General features: G+C 47.6%; 1 protein-coding gene across 3 annotated transcripts in view; it reads right to left on the reverse strand.

The window, feature by feature from the left end:
* Positions 1 to 19,463, reverse strand: part of Kcnd3 (potassium voltage-gated channel subfamily D member 3) — a 222,343-nt gene that overhangs the window by 3,469 nt on the left and 199,411 nt on the right. For 2 of the 3 annotated variants that reach the window (XM_075981696.1, XM_075981697.1), the window contains 5 exons: positions 10,558 to 10,720; positions 3,922 to 4,023; positions 3,503 to 3,592; positions 2,018 to 2,074; positions 765 to 1,012 (listed from right to left, as the gene is read on the reverse strand). In XM_075981696.1, coding sequence (XP_075837811.1) covers positions 765 to 1,012; positions 2,018 to 2,074; positions 3,503 to 3,592; positions 3,922 to 4,023; positions 10,558 to 10,720 — 660 coding nt within the window. The remainder of the gene's footprint in view (positions 1 to 764; positions 1,013 to 2,017; positions 2,075 to 3,502; positions 3,593 to 3,921; positions 4,024 to 10,557; positions 10,721 to 19,463) is intronic. The other variant, XM_075981698.1, reaches the window with a different exon arrangement.

Genomic DNA, 19,463 nt, shown 5'->3' on the forward strand with positions numbered 1-19,463 from the left:
TCTGTCAAGGAACACTAGGGCCCTGTATGTCTCCCTTTAACAATCAGCTTATAATTATCACCCTAATCACTATTAACAATTACTAAGTGATCGGATAGTAGTACTTCTTCCCAGCCCCCGGGGGCTATCACTTGTGATGTTACAACAGTTGCTTTCCCTGAATTTTCTGCAATTTATCAAGAATAACAGGAGGGGCTGGAGAGGTGGCTCAGCGGTTAATACTGCACTGGCTGCTCTTCCAAAGGACCCAAGTTCAATTCCCAGCACCCATATGGCAGCTCACAACTGTCTGTAACTCCAAGATCTGACACCCTCACACAGACATACATGCAGGCAAAACATCAATGCATATAAAATAAATAAATACTTTTTAAAAGAATAACAGGAAATGGCTTAACCATAAACAGAGATGAGGAAAAATCCACCTGGGATAAGCCATATATGTAACACAGTTGGGGAAAGTATTTTCTTAGGAAAATGATCGTAGTCCATCTTTTCAATTTTTGGGTTCTTTTTGAGTTCCCCCCAACTACCTAAAGCCACCTTTGAGCTAAACTGCAACAGTACCATCTAATATCCCATGAAGACCCCTGGATTAACTTCGAGCATGAGAAGGAAGGTGAGGGAGGAAAGCAGAGGGGCCCCATGCAGTGGATAAGGGGGACCCCTAGCGGGGATCCCTGAGGCTTTAATGCGGAGATTGTTTAATTCTGGAAAGCGAATGACGCAAGACCTTGGGACTGGCGGGATTGGAAGCCACCCACCTGGTGGTGAGGGAGGGTTGCTCGCTGCCCTGGATGTGGATCGTGCTGAGTTCTTGCATGCTGCGAAGGCGAGTGGCCGGCAGGTTGGAGTTGGGCAGGTGTGTGGTCTTCTTACTGCGCCGGGAGCAGCAGGTGGTGGTGAGGCCGGAGTGGCTGGAGAGAGAAGGGCTTCTGGTGGACGGGTAGTTCTGCATTGAGCTCTCCATGCAGTTCTGCTCAAACATTTGCTCGTCGATAAACTCGTGGTTCTGCGGGAGGAAGGAGAAGACGTGAAAAAGCAGAAGTGGGGGAGCCCCAGTCCCTCTACAACTGCCTGTCTGTTTGGGGCCTTTAATGGAGGACCCCCAAATGCCTGAATTACAGGTAAATGTTTGAGAGGGGTTTCATTTCCACAGGTGTCAACGTCAAAAGAATCAAATTGGCCTCCCTGGCAGGGACTTGGTTGTTAAATCATGTGCTCCATCTACAGGTTGAGCAGAAGGGACATAGAGGACACGGAGGGTCTGAGTGGCATCATCAGAGCTAGAGTCAATTTTTTCTTAGTAAGCTCTGAAGCTTTGCACACCTGATGACTCTTACAGGCTTGACAAAAGTTTGTAAAAGTTTGGACCATCACAGAATTGGGAGAGCATTGCTCTTGATCGCAAAGGGGCCAAGCTGCTAAGGATAAGATTTCTTCTAATTTTGTCTTCTTTTGGCCTGATTAGAGCATATGGATCCTTAACTACCTGGCAGTTCAGAATTCCCTAGGACAAATGTAAGCTAGGGAAAGAATGTTAATGGTTTCAGATCTGTAGGCCATGAGGTTTGGCCTATAGCTAAACCCCAAACAATGGAAAAATGGCTGCTTGACCAAAGTGCCCAGAACCCTGTGGCACTGGCAGTGTGAGGAGCAAGAGAAGTGTAAGGACAGAGTTCAGAGAATGTCCCCTGGCAGTCAATACCAGAGTTCCCAGGAAATCGAGGAGGTAGCAGAGAGGTGCGTGGCATTCGGGCATTCCAGAGGAAACTGACCTTGGAGTTCCACTGCCCCCCTCTAACCTCCTGGGGGTGTCCAAGGAAAGAATAGGAAAGGAAATTGGGTAGTGTGGGTGCAGAAATACTGGAAGCCTGAGCTGGTACTGGGTGTGGCAGCAGAGACAGCAAAAGCCCAGGGAGGTTCAGAAGCACATGCAGAAACCAGACTAGGAGTGAGCAGAGCAGATCCACAGACTCAAGATTCAGAGAGAACAATTGAATTTATAAAGCGATACCTTGATGGTGGAGGTTCGTACAGATAACAGGGGATCATCCACAAGATAGGATAACCCCTACAGGACAACATGCCAACAGAAGATAGAAACACCATTGATTGTACATTCCAGCATTCCAGTTTGGACATTCAGTTCCTCAACCCCAGTGTTCCACCCTCTGAAGTCAACATTCCAGCCCTCATTCCCAGCATTCTGCTTCCCATTGTCCCAACATTTCATCCCTTGGTTCCAACAGGAGACTGCTTAACCCAACATACACTCTTTCCATACCAACATTCCTCCTTTCCTATCCCAACATTCCACCCCTGGGTCCCACATTCCTTCCCCCAAATCCAGCATTCCAACATCCCGTCCCTATAATCAATCCAACATTCCCTCGGATTCAGCATTCCACCCCTTTAATGCCAGCATTCCGCCTCTCAGTCCCCCAGTGCCAACATTCCAGCCCTCCAAACCCCAGTGTTTCCACCTATGTCCTTTCAATATACACATTCCACCCAGCACATGCAACTTGGGAAGGGCAGTGGGGCCTGGCCCTGTCGTCCCGCTGGCAAGCTCGGTGTCCTTGGGAGAACCTTGGGAGATGTGCACCCGTGGTTTTTGACCATAGTAGCTGGGACCTGGGCTTGCAGAGCACTTTCTCATTTAGAAGATGTCACTGGGTTTCCACGGTCATCCATGGGGTCCACTTTTGGCTCAGAGTAAGAGGAATCTAGCATCTGGGAGGTCAGGTTATGGGCTACTAGAAACCAGGAAGCTCCTTTCAAGGGTAGGACGAGCCCTGACCCTAGGCTCTTTGAGTAGGAAACTTCTGGAAAGGATCAGGGAATAGGCTCACTTTAGCATTTCTGTTCTGACTTCTCCCACCCTAGGATTCCTGGCACTTCCGCCAAGGGTTCAGGGTTGGCCCTACTGCCCCTTCCTTTCAGGCTGTCAGTAAGGCACAAGCATCATTCCCATTCCAGCTGTGGCGCCCTCCGCCATGATCTCCTTTAGCAATCAGCCTTTTACAATCTGAACTCCCTGCCAAAGTGCAAGGTTACTAAGTGGGACTGGGACTGATAAGCCCTTGGCTAAAGAATGTGTATACTGCATCCTTCATTCATGCACGCGCAAGGGGACCCACGGATCGCCTCAACCCAGCTACAGGGGTGGAACAAAAATCTTCCCTCTTCTCTACTGTCCTGTGTAAATTCAGCCTGAATCTTGTTGGGTGGTGCCCATCAGAACTGAGAATGAAAAACAAAACTCTTAGTTGTTAAGACACATGCTGCTGTTGGCGGTGGGGGGATGGGAAGACTATGGCAGTGGCCTCTTCTCTAGAGCTGCAGGACACAGATGATCTCTCACTCTTTGCCCCACCCCCTGGGGTGATTACAGATCACTGGAAGGGGACAGACTGACTATTTGTCCTAGGACAGCAAAGCGAGTACAGCCTTGGGAGGTTAGGGGTGAAGCAGGAGGGGGCCGGAGGCTGGCACTCACAGTGGTCTTTTCTAGGCAGTGCAGCAAGTGGTGGTGCTGGCTCTCAATGAGCGAGGTGGTCTTGCCCATGTGCTCCTCTTCTGGGGTGCCCTAGGGAGACAGAAAGAAGGGCTAAGAATAAAGCTGGTGTCTTCCCTTCTCTTCAGCCTCTTTGTTTCTTCACAGAAGGTAGGAGGGCAGGAGAAAACTCTTGATAAGCCAAATCTTAGGGCCGCCATAAAACCTGCTGGCCTGGGTCTGGGGCCATTTGCAGCAGCTGGATTATGGGCAGCAGTGGTAATTCTTTGAGAGCACTATGTTTGTGGGAACCCTGGAGACATGCTTCTGTCAGAGTCTAAACTGGCACTTTCTGGGGGACTGGATGAGCAGAGAAGCCCATTTCTAATTTATCTCCTCTGCCCTGTCTTCTGGACACTTACCGTCAGCTCCAGGGCTTCATTGAGGAGCCCATTGCGCTTGCTGTGCAGGTAGGCATTGGAACTTCCTGTTTTGGCCACACGGATCCTGGCAAGGCGGGCCTTCTGTGATGGGCAGACAATAAGAAAAGCAGTAAGATACAGGAAGAGGAAGCCTGGAGGAACCCGTGACAACAGCTACCCCACTGAGGCTGCTTTCCCTAGCATCCTGTGAGAAAGGAAAAAAAAAAAAAGCTCCCCCGTCTTAGCCTGATGCATCTCTGTATCTAGACCTCGGAATGGATCTGAGACCTGTGTGCCCACTATTGCAGTTTGGCCATGGTCAGGGCTCTAGGAATCTTCACAAATCTTCAGCCTGGGTGGAGTCCTGCTGAAAAAAATACCACATTTTCAAGTTCTTTCTCCTGAAGCTTTTCTGGCATTTTCCACTCGGTATTGCATGATGGCATGGGCCGTTCTATCACTTCTTATCTCTAAGGACTGTAGGGTTCCTAGAGGACAGCGTGTGCTAACTGCTCTCAGTCCCTCCTGGGTTCCAGGGTGGTTGGTTCTCCAGGTGCTATAGGTTCCCACAGAACAGTTAGTTACGAGAGAAAGCAAAGGCAGCAGTGGCACCACCAACACCTCTTAACTGCCTGGTCCGTAAGGCTGACCAGTGGGTCTGTTTTACTCTTTGATCTTCAGGCAAGCTTGATTTATTAAAACACAAACGAAATATCATTTCAGGGGGCTGCACAGCACCTTGGGCCAAGCTCATCTTACTTGCATGCTGAGGGAATGGCCATCTGATATATGCTAGCTGCTTTTTTTTTGGTCTAATGATCGCCAGCCACAGCACAGCAGAAAGAAGACCGTGAAGTTCAGCCGTCTGGGACTGGAAAAAAGCCCTGTGGGCTTAGAGTACATAGCCTGGGCTCTACAGATCCAGAACCAGTTCCACGCTATTGCTTCAAGCAGAAGAGTCCCTGAGATTCATAGTTGCAGTCTGAAGTGTAGGATTCTCTTCCTGCCTCTGGGTACAGTGACTTGTAACTTGAACCTGGACCCTGACCGATTGGTTCTGGGAAATTGTGGCAATTTTCATTTCTTGTTATCCTCTCCCAGCTATCCTGCGTGGGTTGGTTCGTCTGCTAAGAGGTCATGGACTGTCAAGAGGATCATAAAGGCTATGTTATGTTCCCTGTTTCCCGAGAACTCCCCCACCCACCAGTATTTCCTTGCAGCACAATTAACCGCAATTAAACTCTTTCCCCTGGTCTTTAAATGTGGGACAGGGGCTAGAACTGGAGTTGGAAGGTCTTCCAGTAAGTCCAAGGATGGCTGCTCTTCTAGATGGAGAGGATGAAGAGGAAGATATGAGACAGAAAGGCCTGCAAGTCAACCCTGTCACCCTCCCTGTCTCTGAGCAAAATTCATTCATTCATTCCATGTCTAGGATGAATCTGGCCAGCAGTCCTGCTGCAGCCACCCCCCCCCCCCCGTGGCCAGATGTTTACAGTCAAGTGAGTCCCTCCCAGTTCATGACTTGGCTGCTGTCACTTTGGGAGAAGGCTGGGCGTTGAGAGCTGCATATGGAAATCCAATTGTGTCAAGCTCATTACAGCCTTATGTAATCCGATTGCCACTTAGAGGCAGACCTTTCTCATATGTGGGGTCTGTCTTTATTACTTTCTGGAGATGAAAGTTTCCCCTGTTCCCCTCTGAGACACTTCTTTTAATCTTATCTCACTCTGGATTCTATTAAGGTAGGGGATTGTCACATCAAACACAGCGTATCGTTTAATCATTCCCAAACGGGAAACAGAGGTTTGAGGAAGGTTGGGAGAACCTGCCAGTGTGTGAAACCTGATGGCGTTCTCTGCTTGGTTTTGTGCTCCTGAGGGTCAGGGCCTGGGTCTTATGCACATTCTTTTATTGCCAGCATCCAGTGCATGCTCTGCCTCGAACAGGAATTCAAGCAAAGACTGTGCTAGCCAAAGAAGGAATGCCAAGCATGCGTAGCTGGGCATCTATGCTTGTGAAGCCCTTGTAATGGGCTCGGTCCTTGTGTGGACTGCTCAGTTTCCACTCTCCTCCACAACCATAAGGATACTATGAAAGGTAAGAGACTGGAGAGTTCATCTAGGCTGTTTCAAAGGCCGAACAATTATTAATGAATTGATGTAGAATAAGGAGAGCCACTCAGCCAGGGTGAGAGAAAGGATTAGAAAGGGTTCATTCAGCTCATGTCTTCCAACGAGGAAGTCAACGGCGTCTTTCTCCTTCCTTCCTCCTTGAGTTCACCTCCTTTAAACTTGAAGGGCAAAGCCCAGGAACCTGCATCTTCAACAGGTGTAAGTGGAGCTTTGGGGTTGGAGGAGAGTTCTAGTACAACACTGTGAGCTTGGGACATGGCCTGCCACCATTACTGATCAAGATCATTTGGTGGCACCTGGCACAACTGGGACTCCTAGCTGGCAGCTGGCAAGGACAGCCTGGACATGAGTGTTTGCATCTCTTGCCCTGAAAGAGGCAGAAGGAAGACAAGGGAGAAAAGGAAACACAGGCAGTTGTACACTTAGACATTCATCAGAGAGACAGTTAAGATTTATGTTGATGAAAACCCATACACGAGAATGCTTATTTGTAATAGCTGGAAACCATTTCTATCCCAGAAGCTCTTCAGCAGGCAAACATCCAACAGAACACGGCTGAGTGAGAAAAGTGAATGGGCTTTTACATTTTTTTTTTGAGACAGAATCTTAATTAGTTACCTAGGTTGGCTTTGGATGATGCTGTAGCCCAGGCTGACCTGGAACTTAGGATTCTCCTCTTTCAGCCTCCTAAGTATCTGGGATCACAGACCTGCATCACTAGGCCTGGTATAAGAAACTAGTGATATAATTTGAATGAGTCTTTGGGGATTACATGGATGAAAAAGACCAGCTCTCAAAGGTTACCAGCTGCATGAGTGCATTTATGTAAGTTTAGAGAGGAAACCATTTTATAAGTGGAGATCAGAGGAATAGTTCCTAGGAGTAAGGGACCCGGTAGAAGTATAGCAGGAGCATAGTTATAAAAGCCACAAGGGTTCTCTTGTGGGCACTGGCTAGTCTGGCAGCCATGAAGCTGCTGGATCTGTAGGAACCTACATGGGTGAGGAAACTGTAACACACACACACACACACACACACACACACACACACACACACACCCCTACACACGCACACATGCACGCACATACACACAGTGGGGAAGATGGGTGAGAGGCATATACTCTGTGCACTGGACGGTTCTCTAAAATGTTACCATTGGATCAAACTGGGCCGAGTACAAACAGGCTCTATCTTTTTGGAACTACACGTGCAACTACATAATCTATAATTATTCCAATAAAATGTTCTACTAAAAACAAAGGACATGGCGCAGGGGGTGTAGTTAAGGGATAGAGTATTTTTGCCTACCAACCACGCACAAGGGCCCTAGGCTTCATCCCCAGCACAACAAAAATAAATATGTAAGCAAAACTAAAACAATCTCCCTTGAAACCAAAAAGTGGGTGGAGCTGGGACAGGCGGTGCCTTCTGCTCTATCCCAGGTGCCTTGACTTATCTCTGGTTCTCTTGGCCTAGGGAAGACAGTCCCCACAGGTGGATGTGACGCAAATTTCTTTTGGAGCTTTTAATCACAAGGCACCTTCTCTGGAGCCTACTCTTCTGCCCAAGAAGCTATCAGAAGCGTGGTCAGAGCTGAGGGCTATCATTAGCCTCCTGACCTCCTCCCTGTTCAGTCTCTCCACTTTCACCAAGTCCCCTGGGCCTGCCCTGCCTTGGCTCACCGTGACAGACTGAGTGCTGGAAACAGACAGTATTGGTTTTTTTCCTCTCACAGGAAGCCCAAGGTGAAAGAGACAGAGTGGTGTAACCTTGAGGAGAAACAGTATCCAGACTAGGGAAAACATTGTAAATATTTGCTTATTTCAAAGGAGAGAGAAAGGGGTTGGGCAGGGCTCATCCTGAGTAGCTCAGAGAGAGGACAAAGCCAGAATTGGTCCTTCTGGATATTAATCCGCACACAATAAGCTTTAAACTCTCCGTGGGAAACACTCACTGTTAAGTCTTTGCAGGTGGGCTTCGCTGAGAAGTGGGAATGGTGTGGCTAGGAAGGAGAAGGTAGCTGCAGAGCATAGCTACCCCTGGAGGGGCTGTCACCATTGAGCCTGGCACTTCTGAGAACCCTACCAGCTCTGCAAAAAGCCCGAGTTTGTGCTTGCCCACTTTTAAAAGCTGTGAGGGCGGAGTATGTGCCGCAGGAATTCCTGGACCTCAGGACCTCAGAGTTTGGATATGAGAGCCCAGTTTTTCCTCTGCCTCTTTATTTAGAACTGCGTGATGAATTTAGTCATTGTTCCCCTTTGCCAGCTGACTTGAGCAGGGAGAGATAAGACTTCCATTTCTGGAGTGTCTGGGAGTGGGGAGACCTTGACCTTGGGTGAGGAGATGGAAGATGTATGCCGTAGGCGATGAGGACGTCAGCAGAAAGACCTTAGGCTGGTGACGTCACTGACCAGGCACAGGTTTATGGAAACAGGAAGGTAAGGAGGAGGTGACACAAGGACACACAAGAGGTCATATTTGGGATACAGGGACCAAGTAGGCTTAGTATATGATTATATTATTTACTGTTCTATGTAAATTGTTATGCAACCATTGTTTTAGAGTTAGCTTAAATGTGTGGCTTTGTTATAGTCAGTACCTACAGACCAATTCTGGGGTTCTAGAGGGCTTTGCCCAGTGCTAGGCCCTGCTACCCAGGGGTTATCTTTGCAAGTGGAAGTAAGTAATCTAGCTGCAGGGCCTGTCAGAGGGAAGGCGCTTACTTAAATGTCTGGGACGTGAAGGGATGGAAGAAAGAATAAAACACAGAGAGCAAAGTTGTTGTCCTGTCTAAGCTAATCTTCCAACAAGGTGCCTTTCTGTTCTTTGTACCCAGAGACTCTGATCATGACCCCAGAGCCTGAGACAATAAGGGGACCATTTCAGCCCAGATCAAAAGGGAAGTAGAACCCCCCTCCACATCCCTTCTCTTCTCGTCTTTGCCAACTTGATCAAATTTAGAATCACCCGGGAGACTGGTGAGACACACACACACACACACACACACACACTCTCTCTCTCTCTCTCTCTCTCTCTCTCTCTCTCTCTCTCTCTCTCTCTCTCTCGGAATGTCTGTGACGGCTTTCATAGAGAATTAACTGAGGAAGACCCACTTCAGTATGAGTGGTACTGTGGGCTCAGGTGAAAAACCAAAAAGACAGCTGAGTGCTGGCATTTCCTCCCTTTCAGCCACCCGTCCACCAAGAGTGAAGGGCAATCTCCATTATGTGCTCCTCTGCTGCCATGATGTTTGGGGGCCAAGCAGACAGACTAATTCTTCTGAAACTGTGAGTCAAAATAGTTAATTTTCATTATAAATGACAGGCATTTGTCATAGCGATGTAAATGTTAATACTATAGGACCCTGGCAAAAGTCCTTTGCAGGAAAATCTCTGGAAGATGCCATGGGTTTGGTGGTATGGCTGTAATGTCCTAGAGAGAAGCCGGAAGGCCAAGTGCGAACAAGGCTTCTGAGTACACCCGCCTGTAGGCATCTTGCTCTGTACTGGCAGAAAATATTTTATTTATCTCTCATCCAAAGTACAGACATGGCAGAACCGAGAACTTTCCCCAGGCCTGGTATTGACTCTCCAGCCATTGGTTGAGTTCTGTAACTTTACATGGCACCCGGTGCTTACTACCATTACTGTGCTACTTGACCCAGAACGCAGTGGTCACGAAATGCTCTCCTGTCACGGCATGCATTACTCTTTTCTGCACATGTATTGCCCCTCAACAGGATACGAAAATGACATTTAGTTTTTGGGATGGGAAACAGAGGAGCCAGAAGCTATCTGGTGGCCATGACTGGGCATGTAGACATTGAGCTATGGGTCAGTTCAATAGATTCCTTAAAAGGACAATCCAGTTATGTGTCAATAGTGAGGGTTTGCTGCATTCTGAAGCAATAGCCTGGGGCTGGAACTGAGGACATTGGTGAGTAGGAGGGGGACACGAAGTTGCCTTATCTCTCCAAGCCAGAGGGAGACTTGCAGGAATCCTCCAAAGAATTTAGGCCTGAGCCGGGCAGTGGTGGCGCACGCCTTTAATCCCAGCACTCGGGAGGCAGAGGCAGGCGGATCTCTGTGAGTTTGAGACCAGCCTGGTCTACAAGAGCTAGTTCCAGGACAGGCTCCAAAACCACAGAGAAACCCTGTCTCGAAAAACCAAAAAAAAAAAAAAAAAAAAAAGAATTTAGGCCTGACAAGCCTACCCGAGTCCCCCCCGCTCTTCCTGCTCCTCCCTCCCCCAACCCTGTTTTTTTTTTTAATTTTATGTATATTAGTGTTTTGCCATGGAAGTTTCAGGTCCCCTGAAACTGGAATTACAGACAGTTTTGAGCCGCCATGTGGGTACTGGGATTTGAACCTGGGTCCTCTGGAAGAGCATCCAGTGCTCTTAACTACTGAGCCATCTCTCTAGCGCCCCCCCAACCCTGTTTCTTTCTTTCTTTTTTATTTTTATTTATTTATTTATTTTTCCCAACCCTGTTTCTAAGGCTTACCTTCTGTGCCCTGCGTTTATCTGCTCTCTGGTTCTGGTGGTAGATCCTGCTAAAGTTGGAGACTATCACAGGGACTGGCAGAGCAATGACCAGGACACCACTCAGGGAACAGATGGAGCCAAATATCTTCCCTGCGATTGTCTTAGGCACCATGTCTCCATACCTGTAAGAGAGAGGGAGAGGGGAAGGGGGAAAGAGAGGATGTAAGGGGCCATTTGGGAAACAAGCGAGGCTTCCCAGCCAATCATACACTCTCACACACATTCATTCACTTACCAATATTTCACAGCATCTACAGAGGTCAGTGATACAGTCTCTGAGCAAGAGGCCAAACCTGTATGTTCATGGAGCCAGGTTTCTATAGGGAAGGCCACACATGGGTAAACGATGACATGAAAACATTTGGTGGTAAAAAGATAAGCAGACCACGAAAGACCAATATCACAAGTTCTCACTCATATGTGGGTTTTAGCATCAAGTCTTAGATCTGTGTTTAGTTTGGAGTATTGGGAGAATCCAGAAAACCAGAAAGGGACCATTGGTGGGGAGGGGGAAGAACGATCTTAAGGGAGGGAGAAGAGCACACCATAGGTGTTGTGAAGGGGAAAGGGGAATGACAGGGAGAGGGGTTTCCGTGGGAAGAGGGATGTAGGGCAAGGGGGTGGGGGAGGGATGGCCAACTCCAAAGATGTTTGAAGAAGGGACGTGGCAACCTCCTCATTTATAAATTTCATATATATGATGTAATTACACAAACAAGTTTAACTGCAGTTATCTGTATAGGATTAATGCTCCTCCCAGAAGCTATATGTTGCCAAATAAAATACCTAGTATAGGACACCTCCCCCTTGAGTTGTCAGTCAAGGGTGTCCTGGAGACCCCCTGAAACAACACAACCAATTGCCATTGCTCTTGGCTGACCACCAGATCTCAGTAAGATTCTTGCTGAAGACAAGGCACACATTGGTCATAGGGTGTGAAGAAGTCAAGTGGGTACTGACCAGCAAGCTTCCTCCCTGCTGGCCAGCTTTCCCAGCACTCAAAAGCGCTATGTGGGCTTCCGGGGGGGGGGGCGGGGAGTCAGCAACAGTCTTACTCAGCTGTGAACTCTGTGAATTGTAATAATGGCCAGCATGGCATGTCGTCCTATGCCCATGGATGACAAAGCAGAATGCATGTTATGGGGGTAACCGAGAACTTTTGTTTGCGGTTAAGGCCTGATCTACGGGAGTCCCCACCCCTAAATGAGAAGCCATAGACATTTGATGGCTTTTGGTGGGGAAGGACAGTCAGTTTTCTGTGAAGATATGGCTCCTGGTAGGTCAACTACAATCCAGGGGTGGTCCCACACCCCTATGTGGATATAGACAGCACACATTGGAAAATACATGCCTGATATGGTAAATCTGGCCAAGAACTCATGGCTGAGGAGCTCCGAGGCCCGAGGTGTGAACTTACTGCTACTATTTCTCCAGATGGACATGGTATCAAACTGCTCTCTAAATTTAGATCTCTTATAGGTTATAGGTAAAGCCCCTCAGACAACATCAGGGAAGTTTCTTTGTGAGTAGACGGTGGTTAATGCAGAAACTCAGAAGAGGTCAAAGTTCAGAGAATGAGTGGCTGTGGAGTGCTCAGTCACCCATGAGGCGCCTATATCATATTTCCTTCTCAAGGCTCAGCAGCCATCGTGGATGAGGGGACAAGAAGATCCTAAGACCCAGAGTCTGGGGAAGCCTGAAGCAAAGACTGTTTTTGGCCACTACAGAATGGCGGCACTCATGAGCTCACGGAGGCTGTGGTGGCCTCCACAAGACCAAACTAGTCAACATTTGAGCATGGTGTGAGAAGGGGTTCATGAGTTCCCACCCCTAACTGAGGAGATACGGACATCTCATGACTTTGTGGGAGGAAGGGACAGTCAATTTTCTTTGAAGATATGGTTCCTGGTAAGTCAACCACAGTCCAGTGGGTGTCCCCCCACCCAGAAATATATGGACAGCAAAAATTAGAGTTGATGAATTATTAAATTAGCAACAACCAGAAAAAGGAGGGAGGGGGTGTTGGGGCAAGTAGGAAGGTGGGGATTGTGCTGGTTAGTTTTATGTCAACTTGACACAAGCTAAAGTCAATTGAGAAAGTAGATATAGGCAAGTCTGTCCAGTGCTTTCTTGATTAGAGATTAATGAGGGAGGGGTCAGCCTACTTTAGCTATGCCAACCTGGGCAGGAGGTCCTGAGCTGTGTAAGAAAGCAGGCTGAGCAAGCCAGGAAGAACAGGCCAGGAAGCGCTGGCTTTGGCTTCAGTTCCTGTCTTCAGGTTCCTGTCATGCATTTCTGTCCTGTCTTCCTTCTGTGATGGAGTGTGATCTGTGGGTTGTGAGCTGAAACTAAGCCTTTCTTCCCCAAGTTGCTTTTGATCATAGTGTTGTATCACATCAATAGGAGCTTTAACTTAGACAAGGTGGATTTGGGTAAATATGATCAAAATACATTGTATGAAATTCTCAAAGAATTAAAATATTTACTAGAAACATAACAACTCTTTGGCACATGGCTGTTTCAGCGAAGAGAAAAATGGTTAACACTGTGGTCGGGAAAGGCCTGAGATGAGAAATGAGGTGTAACTTCCGGCCACACAGAACACCTGAGCCTGGGTGGACCCAGCAGAAGGAAAGCAGAGAGGCCTTGGTAATACAAACAACTCATTCCAGAAATTGTCAAGGGGCCAGTAGGGCTGCACACGGAGAGGGAGAGAGTTATAACAGTAGGCTAAGGCGACAGGCAGGACATAGCCTTCAGCGTCCAGTATGTGGTGGTGAGGGGTTTGGATCGGCATCCAAGCACACAAAGAGCCATAGGTGAGCCTGATGCAGAAGAGCACCAGGCGCTCACGTACGATAACGAAGATACCAGAGCTCAGCTGTTCACGTGAAGACTGTAACTTACAAAGCTCTTAGGGGTTTACCTTGCACGAGCCTACAAGTTCTTGAAACTTCAGGTTCTGTGCCCTGTTGTACACATGCAGGAAGTGAGGCCTGAGGACCTGGCACGGCTTGGTTGTTTTTAGCTGGGATGAAGCCTGTCCCCCTTGAGTTTATCTCCTTTCTTCCCACTGACTGTCTCAGGGATGCGTATGGTCTCTGACACTCAACCCCTTTAGCCTCTTTGGAATAATGCTGGGCTCTTCTCAGTTTGGAACTCTCTCACGTGTTTCACATGCCGGCAGCTGCCCTTGGGACCAATGTGGCCCGGCCCTTGCTCAGCCCTGAACAGCCTGGCCCAAGCCTCCTTCCTGCAGTCAGTAAGATGCTCCTCACAGCAGTTATGTTTGGCCTCCTCTTTACTGAGATAACTTAAAGGCCTAATGAAGGAAAGAACTCTGATAACACTGTTGGCCAAAGCCACGAGCCCTTTGTGTCTGTAGCAGAAACAGCCTTAGCATGCCCAGGAATCTCGGCTGCTAAAAAGATGACACTTAAAGGTACTGATTCTGAGGGGACTCAGGAGTCCTGGGTTTGCATGGAGGATGTGGAGGGAGGCAGGTTAGCCACATTGGAAGCCTAAGGTTCTTACCTGAATACTTGAAGACTGTGAACAGGGAAAATGCTGGATGAATGAATAAATAAATGAACAACTCCACGTAAGTTCCCCAAAACCTTATGAAGCAGGCTCTGAGAACTGTTTTTCTCACGGTTCAGGGCCCCAGGTTCCGATTTAAGCTTCCCAGGCACACACCACCACCATTAGGACCTGGTTCTTTTGTGACCGCATTTGCCTCTTCAGTCTTGACACTCACAAAAGTGGGGAGGCTGAGAGCTTGGGTATTTTTTACTAAGATGATCTGGGTTCAAGACTCTCCGAGACCACCATTAAATAGCTGTGTGACCTTGGAAGGTTGTTACTTGGGGCCTCAGGTTCCTTTATGAAAAGAAAGTAACAGAGGCAACTGATGTTAGCATCTCACTGTGATATGTATAGCTTCTGAACATTAACCTCGCTAGCTTTTCTGCAGGCATCCTGGAAACCACGATTTCTGCTGGGGATGGAGTGCTCTAAAAACAGTCCCATTGTTTTAAATCCACGTAAAGCAGCTTCCATGCAATAGATGGTGTTAGTTGAGCTTTTCAGACGACATGACTGGCTGAAAGGTACTTGGTGGGTTCACAACCACGGATGACACTAAAGATGGCGGGAGAATGGAAGGCAGCCTTTGAGAGTAGCTGCTAAGTAAAACACGGTGGTCGTTTTAAAGGTTTGAAGAAAGAACAAGGTAGGGGGAGCTATACCTACTCCTGGGCAGAGAGTCTGAGGGAGCAGAGGATGGGGCAAACAGAATGACTCCACCCCCTGAGACTTCTGCCTTCTCTCTGGAGAGGAATACGTTTCACCTGGTGAAGGCTGGTACTGATGCAGATTAGAAGGGTCTGGAGCGTGGAATCTAGGAGGGAGAGTGGGTAAGTGCCTGACTGGACTTCGTGAATTCCCATCAGAGGTGCACAAGGCCCCTGCTAGGAGATGGGAGGGAGTCCAAGTGGAGGCGCAGAACCACTCTCTGTGATCTCTGATCACAGCGCAGCAGAGAAACACCGCGAGGCTAGAGGCTAGATGGCTTTGCTGGTATTTTTAAAGTGAGAAACCACAGACCAATGGGCTTGGCATCCATCACTTCTGCCATCAGCTTGCTGGCAGAATTCAAAAGCAGATTATTAAGTGGACAGCTTGCGAACGCTTGGAAAATAAGCCGTGTTTGGTTTGTTATGCACACATCTTGCCAACTTAACCTTATTTCTTGTTTTGAGAGTGAGGTTAACCGGCTGGCAGATCGGGGATGGCTAGAGGCCCATTGTCAAGGCTTTGCAGGATGCCTTCTTGCCCCAGTTCTTCATGTCCTTGACTAGCCACAGGAAGCAGTTGGATGGAGGAGTGGGTAGGAGGGGCTGAGTGACCATCGCTAGTCTTCTGGCACTTTTTCAAGATACAGTGATCCTGTGCCAGCAAAGGAAGCACACAGCTCTGCTAGCAGGGTCCCCTTTACTGAAGGAGTAAATACCAATGAACTTAAGAAGGGATCTAAAGTTAAGTCTCCAATGGTATATTCCAGAATTTTCCAGCAACTTGTATAAAGCCAGAGGGAGGCAGCCATGGCCTAATAATTGAGAGAAGAGCTGGAATTAGACCTGGGTTTATACCTGGGTCATTATGACTCACTGACTAGTTAAAAGACCCTGGACAATATTTAATCTGAGCCTACACCACCTATAGAATGGGCTTCATATCCCCAGAACTGTGATGATAATTCACAAAAGTGTTTAGTTTCATGCCTGGGTGATTGTAGATTGTCTATAGTGTGGGGGACTTGCTTTTCTCTTCAGCGTCTACCCTGTGCCCCTCCCTCACCAATATGATATGAGCTCGGTCTAGAAAAGCTGCCAACCACACACTGACCACACTGCTCTCATTTCCTCGGGTCCTAGCAAGTTCAAAATAAGGCATCTTCCCTAAGCGGAGTCAGTGAGTATCCACCCTGGATTTGTCTCTGGCCACTTTATTGAGATACAGTTACCACACCAAGCAGTATGTTCCACCAGCGTCTAGTGGAGTTGCCCAGTTGTGCTTCTACCACCCAGGGTAATTGCTTGTTTCTTCCAGGAAACAAATCCGGGGCTACACATCCGAAGGGAGCGCACTACCACTGAGCTATGCCTGAAGCCCCAGCCTGAGAGTATTTTCATTCCTTTCCTTCTTCCTCTTTCTCTCCCTCCTGCCATTTTTCATCTTCTTTTTTCTTTTTAGTTCTGGTTGAGTGTGTGTGTGTGTACTTGTTGGAGAATGAACCCATGGCTTCCTGCGTGCTACACAAATGTCCTACCATTGAGCTGTATCCCACCCATGGGATATCTTTAATAAAACCCACCCAAACCACAGATTCATTAGCAGTCTGAGACCACCCACAGCCCACTGATGCTGTTTCTCTGAAGCTTTCCCTCTTTTGGATGTTTTACCCATGAACCACAGAACTTGTGGTCTTTGTGTCTGACTTCTTTTTACTCAGCATGTTCAAGACTCAACCACAGGCTAGCATGTATCAAAACCTCCTCACTCCTTCTTATGTTTCAGTCACATTCACGTGTGAGGATAGGTCACATTTTGTTAACTGATTTATCAGCTGACAGGCAATGGGGTTGTTTCCACGTTTTACCTATTATGGAAGCTGCTTCTTCATAATAGGTGAACAAGTGTGTATTAACTTTATATGACTGTGTTCTCATGAGCTAGGGGTCACATGGTAATGTTTATTAGTGTGAGGTACAGCCAGGCTGTTTTGCACAGAATAATATTTTGCAACCCCATCAGTGATGAATATGGGGTCTGATGTGTCTTTATCTAAGATAACACTTGCTATTTTTTGTCTTTGCCATAATGGCTTCTGTAGTGAGTTTAAAGTGGTATCTCAGTGCTGTTTGGTTTGCATTTTCCCGATGGCTTCTGATGCTGGCACCTTTCCACCCAGGAACTCCAGCAGACTGCCTCAGTTTCCCCGGTCTGTTTCTCCTGGATGAGGGTAAGGCCTCGATGTGATGATGTATTGTTCTGTTGCTATTTGCTCTTCTACTTGGAAGCCTCATCTGAGGGGACACTGTTCTTTCCAGAACTCTCTCGATTGAGAACTCCAGCTGGCTGCCTCAACAGGGCTTCCTGGTCAATTTCTGCTGGATGTTTGTAAGCCCATGATTTGATCCTTTTACCTACTGTTTGATCTCTCAGTCGATTTGACGTTGTTTTGCCATCTCTCAGCTCTTTCAACCTGTCTGTTCCTTGCTATTTACTCCTTTTCCTTTTGCTTGCGACAGACTCAATAAACCCACTCATTCAAAACCCAGAGCACGGCTATTGTAGATCATTCTTGGACTGTACAGAATATACCTTTGGGACCAAATCAATCTTCTTTTAAAGAATTTGAAGCTTCGAAAGCCAGTCTCCGGAGCTATTGGCAGCTGTGTTTTCTGCTATGGGGAAAACACAACTTTGCTGTTAGGAAGGGAAAGGGCTGAAACATGGAAAGAGAGCCAAGGTGGGCTATGGTGGCATCTGAGCTGAGTGCTAGCTGTTACTGAGGACCAGCTGTACCCTTGACCTTCCCACGTCTCGGTTGTTCTATCCGTGCCCCCGCCCCCGCCCCCGCCCATCCAGCTCACTAACAGTTTTGTTTACTCTTCTTTCGTTTGGATCCAGTAATGATGATGATGGAGAGGCTGCCATTATTGATTGTCCTTAAGGTTTTCAAATTTCTAAATGACAGAGTTACTGGGCAATAGAGTCTTTAGGAGTCAAAGGGATTTTAACAGGCTGTAATCATGGGTGAAATTAGCCAGATTAATTTCAACGAAGATAAATGATACCATCAGAATTTGGTTCAAATAATCAATGACTTACATAGCTAACGAGAATCTATCTATCTATCTATCTATCTATCTATCTATCTATCTATCTATCTATCTATCTATTATCTATCTATCATCTATCTATCTATCTATCTATCTATCTATCTATCTATCTATCTATCTATCTATCTATCTTTAAAAAGCAATCACTAGGGAATTTAACTTCAGCACCCCCATCAATGTAATAGCTTCTGAACTCCTAACGCCATCTTAGGCTGGACTGACAGAACAGATCCCAGGACGGTGGTCCAGAGAAGTGGTTCTCCTCCACTCCAGAGGCACACCACTGCATCTCCAGGTTGTGTTACAGGCCAGGCACCTTACATTCCTATAGGAGGACTGCTTAACCGAATCCAACACAGAGGAGGCTAGGCTGGAGAGCTTCGTGGGAATCTTCCATGTTAACGATGGGAACATTTTGCCTGAAGGAGTGGGACTGGGGAGGAGATTTATGGGGGGAAGGGGTGAAATGAAAGATGTGCTGGGTGAGAACTTTATCTGGACCTGTGGGGCTCATGGAAACCCACTAATCTCAGGCAGGGATGAGAAGCCAAAGTCTAAAGAGGACAAGACCATACTCCAAGTCAGTTGAGTAGCTAGAGGTAGATTGCTGGGGTTAGACCTGTACTATATCCCATAGCTTTCTTCTCTCTTTCTGCTCCTCCAGGTAGAAGAAGAAAAAAAGGAGGAAATGGGTTTGGGGGAGACGATGGCCCAGGAAGAGAGCTCTAAGGACTCCGCTGGAAATGGCTCTCTCTTCTCTCTTCATGTCCCCAGTAGTAGTAGCATGGTGTAGTGATAAAAAGCCTGGGTCCTGAGTGCCAGCTTGCCTGCTGAGGGCCCAGCTCCTGGCTTTGCCACTAGCTGGTGGCTTTGGGCATATTGCTTGCCTTTCCTTTCCCTGGCTTCCTGGCATTTCGAGAACGGTGGAGTAAACGAGTTTCTATTTGTGAAAGTGCTTGGTCTTCACGGGTATTTGTCAAGAACTCAGGTCACTGTTATTTTTAGACTGAACTTCTGCAAAGGCCTGTGAACATGACTTCTTATGTCTGCTTCCTTTCTCCTTTGAGACATAAAGATGCATGTGCTTAAGATGCAGATCTAAGGATGCCATTCCCTCTGCTCACAGTGTTTCAGGAAACGTTTGTGGAACGCGCAGGCAACGTGTAAAGACCGCGTGTGATGGCGATGCAGAGGCGGCATGCCTGTCACTTAACAGCCCATGGGTGTGGTGATGACCATGGTGGCCAGGGGCAAGTGTCCTCCTGGGCAGATGTGTCAGGCATGGAGGGAGGCAGTTGGTAACAGTTCTCTGAGTCCCAGTGGAAACACACGGCCTCCTCTCTCTGTGGAATTTCAAAAGAGAGGGCTATGGAAAAAGAGTTGGAAAAGTCAGAGTCTGGAAAGCCATGGAGCCCCAGAGCTTCATCTGCATTCCAAGCTCACTCTAACACCACCCTGG

Source organism: Microtus pennsylvanicus, chromosome 7 (assembly GCF_037038515.1).
Source record: "Microtus pennsylvanicus isolate mMicPen1 chromosome 7, mMicPen1.hap1, whole genome shotgun sequence".
Taxonomy (NCBI): domain Eukaryota; kingdom Metazoa; phylum Chordata; class Mammalia; order Rodentia; family Cricetidae; genus Microtus; species Microtus pennsylvanicus.